Below are 7,416 nucleotides of genomic sequence, written 5' to 3' on the forward strand. Positions count from 1 at the left end.
ATATGTATACATATACATCTCTCTCTCTTTCTCTCTCTGTGAAAGTATCTGTCACTACAGTATCGAAATGTGATTGTTTCAGTTAGTGGAATAGTTTCATTTTTAAAGTGAAAGTATTTGACATGAGTGTTTTTGTTTCACTTTTGACACGTAATACTTAAATAGTGGAGGAGATATTATGTTGCCGTGTGCTCGAACTCTGCAAGAAGTTAATAATTTTTTTTGACTAAAACACAACTGGAACCCTAAGTAAGGCATGTGTAAAATTTGAATGAAATTGGTTGCGTAGTTCTCGAGTTTTAGGGATTCACACAGACAGACAGACACACATTCTCATTTTTATATATATAGATGAAAGAGATAGTTGTAAATGGAAATGAGGACTTTCTTACAATATTACTTTGTATTGAATGATGGTGATGATGATGATGGATGTTTGTGTGTATGTATCTATGTATTTTACCTTGCAGCAAGTCACTGGATTTCTGACTCACAAACAAAATGTAAGCTGGATCGCTGATATTGCATTGTACTTAACACAACTACCTATATTCAAAAAGATTACAGGGAAAAAAACTCATACTTAGCTTTAGATGGCTTTTTTAAAACATTAAAACAATCATCTAAATCAATTTGACAGAGTACTAGACACAGCAGCTGAAAGCAAGTTACTTTGTATCCTAATACAACTACTGTGTCCATGGTGATGACACTGAGTTGTAAGTAGATTCCACAGGTAGTCATGTTAACTGTTGTAAACATTAAGTCCCATAAAATTGATGAATATTTTGTTGCCTTGCAGTCGTCCTCTAAGTCAATTCCTCATTTGATTAGAGAGTTATAGCTCCTTTAACTGTAGCTAGTGGTTTAAATCTCTCGTCCTAAGTCTATAATGACAGTTATCAGGAAATTTTGGGGTTGTTTTTCCTTAATTTTTTAAAAATTTGTTTATTAATTATCAGGGATGGAGATGTGAAGAGGATTTTAACCCAATTTAAGTCTGAATCAGGAGAAGTAAATGGTGCACCATTTGATCTCCCCATCAATATCACAGTTGACAAGCTTCAGTTGATTTGTAATGCTATTCTAAAACAGGTAAGAAGTAGGAAACTCAAATTCCTCATTGTTATTATAAGATAAAATCCTTAATTTCTTATATTCTATTAACTATATTGTTGATTTGGACAAAGTAAAAATTTTCAAAACCATCTGTCTATAATTTGCATATCATTATCTGACTATAATTTGCATATCATTATCTGACTATAATTTGCATATCATTATCTGACTATAATTTCCATCTGACTATAATTTCTATCTGACTATAATTTGCATATCATTATCTGAAGTGTTTTTCTTGTTTGTTTTTGTTTGCTTGTTTTTTTTTTAATATTTTTCATATGATTCTGTTAGTTCTGTTTATATCAATATTTTATATCTCATGTTCAGGAGGAGCCTGTACCCTATGCCTTCTTTATCAAAGAATCTGAAATCACAGAATCACTTGAGAACACTCTAACAAAAGATGATTTGGAAAGCAGTGAACAAGTTCTAGAAATTATTTACCAACCTCAGGCTGTGTTCCGAGTGAGGGCTGTAACTCGTTGCACAAGTAGTCTTGTTGGACATGCAGAAGCTGTGTTGTCAGTATCCTTCAGTCCTGATGGAAGGTCAGTGTAAAGTTATTCTTTTTCTTTGATTTGCGAAATTTAAAATTAATTAAACTAAACTGAAAGATGAAATAAACAATATAGTATTGTAGTAAATACTACCTTGATTACTATGAGTAAATGAATGGATGTCACTATTCATTAGTTACTAAGATATGAGGCCCATAAGACCCCTTAATCTTGTTGAGATCATGTTTTATTTTCAAACTTGGCCAGAACCAGCTCCACACACTGAACAAACAGTGTCCTTCTGAAAATAACAGTCACATCATCGAAATTTCAAGACTACAAGATAATGCATGATTAATTTAAAACAATATAAATAAATAGGTATAACATTTGGCAGAGAATTCTGAATGTTAAAAGGTTTAAATAAGATAAAATTTTAACTGTATATATATTTTTAGTTGAATGTTTCTGGCAATGTTTTTTAGTATAATTATGATTATCTGTTCATTATTTGCATGTGTATGTAATTTATTGAAAAAATCACATAAACTTTTAAAGATTTTGTCAGTAAAATGAATTTGGTTTTAGTTGGTGCAGCTTACCAGTTTTCAGTCAAACCATCCAACTCATGCCAACATGGAAAATGGATGTTAAATGATGATGATGATCTTTTAACACAATTTGTTCTTTGAAATAATTTTGCATATTTTCAGTGTTCTACTTCTTAGAATGTATCTTGAAAACACAGTTTAGAATATTCCAAATAAAATGTGCATCAAGATAATTTGATTTCAAATCTGATAAGAAAAAAAAATAATATTATTACTTCAGTATTATTATTTTTCTTCCTTTTCATCAGAATAAGCAGCAGGTTTATTTTTATTTATATTTCAGATATTTAGCAAGTGGTTCTGGTGATACAACAGTCAGATTCTGGGATGTCAATACTGAAACACCACAGTTCGTTGGAAAAGGTGGGTTTTTTTTTGAAAGTTTTAAGAACACGAAGTATGAACTTAGGTTTTAGATAGAATATCTTTGGGTTTTTTTTTATTAACTTTTGATTAAAAGAAACTGTATAAAATTTGTTTCATAATTACACATTAAGCCTTGGAAAGAAAAGGAAAGGGAGAAATTGTATATGTGCATGCTCTCAATGTCAGTCATGTTCCCCAAGCTGGCTTCTATCTTTTATAAATTGCTTGCTCTCTCTCTCTCTCTCTCTCTCTCTCTCTCTCAGGTGCTTATTGTGAACACCAGCACTAAAGTAACTCACTTCCTTGAGGAGTTTCTGCATCTTATGTAGCAACATACAAACAAACCTCTAAATTTATCATGAACATCAGCATCATCATTGCTTAATGTCTGTTTTCCATGCTGGCATGGATTGGACGATTTGACATGGAGCTGTCCAGGTTCCAATTGTCTGTTGTGGCATAGTTTCTATGGCTGGATGCCCTTCCTAATGCTTACCACTTTACAGAGTAGGTAAACAGAGAGAGAGAGAGAGGGATGTGTTAAAGGTCTCTCATCTTCAGTATAATGTAGTTTGTGCCTTGTGTAATTTGGTATTTCAGACTGCTATGTCTTATGTGTGGATTAAATCCCACAGTTTGAGATTAATAGTTCTAGAAATCATAATTATTCAGTTTATTATTTTCACCTCTTTCCTTATTGAATGAGTTTTGTTTGTAATACATTTTCAAAGTAGTTTTTATATTGTTTTCTTCTTTTGCTTTGGCAGTTCATAAACATTGGATATTGTGTATTGCATGGTCACCAAATGGACAGAAATTAGCTTCAGGCTGTAAAAAAAGTCAGGTATGGTCAATTGTTCAATACTCACAGCCATTTTGTCTAACTTGTCATTATTTTACTTAAAAAATATCAATTTTATCTTGTCCTGATTTGAATTAGGAGATTATTTCAGACCATTTTCCCATGAGAGTTGTCATTCATTTCTGGTTATTTACATCTATACCACTCCCTTGCTAGTATAGTTTTAGTTTCTTAGTTCCTAACCATTATTATTCCTTGAATTGTATAATTTGACCAAATATCTTGTCTAATATAAATCTAAAAGAAACAATTTAATTTTATGATTTTCTCTTACGGAGGAAAGGCAGCTCCCTTAGCCTTTTGTCAGGTCTCTAAGACTGTTGACTGAAAGATAAGAAGAAACCATAATTCATTGTTTCCTACTGTAATGGTAAGGAGTTTTTCATCAGACAGAAGACCTTGTCCACGTAGCTTAGAACGGAACAGATTCCACAAAAGGCACCCATGGGTCTGGTGGTAGTTTTAAACCACTCAGTTGATTAAGCCATAGAAATCATCATCATCGTCATCATCATTTGATGTTTGTTTTCCATGCTGGCATATATTGGATGGTTTGACAGGAGCTGCCCACTTCCATTTGTCTGCTTTAGAATGGTTTCTACAGCTGGATGCTCTTCCTAATGGTAACCACTTTATAGAGTGTGCTGAATACATTTCATGTGACATCGACATGAGTGGATTTTGCATGGTGCTGGCACAAGTGCCCTTTACATGGCACCTGCATGAGTGCTTTTTATGTGGCACCAATACAGGTGCTTTTTATGTAGCCCTAGCACAGGTTGTTAAGGACTTGCCTGTATGCATGGATGGCCACAGTTTTACTTAGCTTGATGTATCTTCTCAAGCACGGTAATTCAACATTAGTCTCAGTCCCTTGTCATCTCCTCAGTGAGGCCCAAAATCTGGAGATCCTTTCTCTCTGCCTCATCCCATGTCTTCTTGAGTTTAGCCCTTCCACAAATTGCCTCCACAATTAGAAATAGAAATATGAACTAAAATTCCCCAAATATGTCAGTGTAAATTATGTCCCAAAATATGTCAGTTTAAAAGTATGTAAGAAATGCTAGATTTCAAATGCAATGTACCATTTCCAAGACAACATAAAGTTCACATTCCTTAATAGCCATAAGAGCCTATGACTGTGCTAATAATCCTAACCAATTTTATGTTTTTAAAACTGTGACAAAGTCTTTGACAGCTGTGATCAGTTACTGCTCTCTCTATTACCAAACAAAATAGTTTTATATATTATTTAACTCTGAATATATACAATTTGCATTTTAAAATATGGTACATATCTATTTTCTGTTTCAAGCCTGATGTAATGCTTTACATTATATTTTTGTAGGTTGTAATATGGGACCCTGCTACAGGCAAACAAATCGGTCGGTCACTATTAGGCCATAAGCAATGGATAACATGTTTGGCTTGGAAACCATTGCATTTGTAAGTTCATTCTTTTAAATTGTTCACCAGAATTATATTTTCAGAAACTAGGATTACCTCTTTCTTTACTTATAAAACAACCATAATAATATCTTTCTTTTATCTTTCACTTGTTTCAGTCATTAGACTACAGCCATGCTGGGGCACCACCCTGAAGGGTTTAGTCGAACAAATTGCCCCCGTACTTATTTTTAAACCTAGTATCTATTCTATTAGTCTATTATGCCAAACCACTAAGTTATGAGGACATAAACAAACCAGCACTGATTGTTAAGTGGTGGTGGTGGGGACAAATACAAAAGCAGGCATTATGCTCCTCAACCGGGGCTACCTGATGGGAAGAAAGACCGATTTTATGACACCCTTTTGCAGACTACCTCGTTGACGAATGACAGGGACCTTCTCTTTGTGGCTGGTGACTTCAGTGGTCATGTTGGACAACATGCAGGGGTCTTCCATGGCGTACATGGACGCTATGGCTTTGGTTCCATCGATGAGGAACTGCTGGAGTTCTACGATGCAAATGATCTTATGGTTTGCAATACTAGCTTCAGGAAACCTGCCAGTCACCTACCATTCTGGCAGACACACTAACCAAATTGACTACATCCTCGCCAGAAAAAGGGAAAGAAGGCTGCTTATAAATGCCAAAGCATTCCTAATGCCCAGAAGGTAACCAGCATGGAGGAGAAGGGTCTGGAAGCTTAAAGATCCTGCAAATGGACAGATATTTAGAGACGTATTACTCGAAGCCTTCGACGAAATAGAAGGGGATGCATCACATGATGTGGAAGACAACTGGAGGTTTCTACGGGACAACCTGCTGAGAGCCACTGACCAGATCTGTGGATGGTGCAGAGTCCCCTTTCAAACCAAAGTAACGTGGTGGTGGAACAATGTGGTTGACAGGGCTATTAGACAAAAGAAACAGGCTTGGAAGAACTGGAAGAACGGAGGTAGCAGGGAATTGTATCAGACTTCCAGAAGAGAAGCTAGAAGACAGGTTTATTTAGCCAGAGAGGAATCAGATAAGAAAAAATTTGCTAATGTTCTGTGCCTAGAAGTATTTCGTGTTGCAAGACAGTGTGTGAGAGAGAATTCTGATATCGTAGGAGAGAAATGTGTCCGCATGGATGATGGTTCACTTGCAATGAGAGAGGTTTGGAGACACCACTATGAAAGGTTGCTCAATAAAGAAAATGAATGGGAGAAGAGAGTTTGTTGAATGTTGACCCAACAGAGGGACAAGCTATCTGAATTGACAGTACTTTGGTAGATAAAGCAATTAAGAGTATGAAGACAGGGAAAGCTTGTTTAGATGAGATGCAGTTTGGGTTCGTGCCAGGGAAAAGCACAACTGATGCTATATTTCTGGTAAGACAGCTGTAGGAGAAAATTTTTTTGTATGTATTTTCTATTTTAAGCCACCAATTCGTTTTATTTTTCTGTTTTTCTTCTTTGCATTTATATTTTACTAAATGCTATATATTATATTTAAAAATTATGTAATATTTTCTCAAGGTAAAACCATTATTTTCCCTTAAGTGGGTTTATTCTATACCTATTATTGAAAATTATATGTAAATTTCAATAAAGTATTGGGTAGTGTTTGAAGCATTACAATTGAGTGTCTAACCATTTCATTGTTATATTTTTGTTAAAATACACTATATTCCACTGGATGGGTAATGTTAGTGTGCATGCACAACAGAGTGTAAATGATTTAAGAGGAAAACTGAGTCTAAGAGGCCTCAGATATCATATGCAACAGAGAAGACTACATTGGTTTGGTCATGTGATGCATATAGATGAGAACAGCTGCATAAAGAAGTGCCTAGCTCTAATTGTGGAGGGGATAGACCCAGGAAGACATGAGAAAAGATCTTCAAATGTTGGTTCTCACTGAGGAAATGACAAAGGACTGGTAGACATGGCGATTTGCTGTACTTGTTGAGACACGTCAAACTAAGTAAAATCGCTGTCTTCCACATATACAGACTTGTCCTTTCAGGTGCCAGGGTCACATAAAAAGCACCCATACCAGTGCTGCATATACACACCTGTGCCTGTGCTGCATAAATACACCTGTCCCAGTGGCATGTAAAAAGCACCCAGCTCTCTCTGTTCATTGGTTGGCATTAGGAAGGGCATCCAGCCATAGAAACAATACCACAACAGACACTGGGAGTCTGTCCAGCTCCATGTCAAACCATCCAACCCATGCCAGCACGGAAAGCAGACGTTAAATGATGATGATGATGATGACACTGCCTTTGTTTTAATTAATTATTAAAATAATGATTTATTTAATAAAATAATTTTGTCATTATTAAGCTGATGCTTAGAATATAAATTTATGAAATTTTTGATGAAAAGTCCTTTAGAACAGGAAGTTTGTATCCCTAGAACTTAGAGTGTTCTCAGCTAGAGTTGTATGTTAACAATTAAAGATCAGCTTCGAGCATATACAATTGTAAGAGGGAATAAGTCATAGATAGAGCTTGGCAAGATC

The 7,416-nt window shown here is 35.2% G+C and overlaps 1 protein-coding gene across 1 annotated transcript in view; it reads left to right on the plus strand.

The window, feature by feature from the left end:
- Positions 1 to 7,416, plus strand: part of LOC106875218 (notchless protein homolog 1) — a 210,684-nt gene that overhangs the window by 5,120 nt on the left and 198,148 nt on the right. Inside the window, exons 2-6 of the mRNA XM_014923267.2 lie at positions 963 to 1,095; positions 1,450 to 1,670; positions 2,514 to 2,593; positions 3,364 to 3,440; positions 4,807 to 4,904. Of these exons, the coding sequence (XP_014778753.1) occupies positions 963 to 1,095; positions 1,450 to 1,670; positions 2,514 to 2,593; positions 3,364 to 3,440; positions 4,807 to 4,904 (609 nt within the window). The remainder of the gene's footprint in view (positions 1 to 962; positions 1,096 to 1,449; positions 1,671 to 2,513; positions 2,594 to 3,363; positions 3,441 to 4,806; positions 4,905 to 7,416) is intronic.

Source organism: Octopus bimaculoides, chromosome 1 (genome assembly GCF_001194135.2).
Source record: "Octopus bimaculoides isolate UCB-OBI-ISO-001 chromosome 1, ASM119413v2, whole genome shotgun sequence".
In the NCBI taxonomy this organism is placed as follows: Eukaryota; Metazoa; Mollusca; class Cephalopoda; order Octopoda; family Octopodidae; genus Octopus; species Octopus bimaculoides.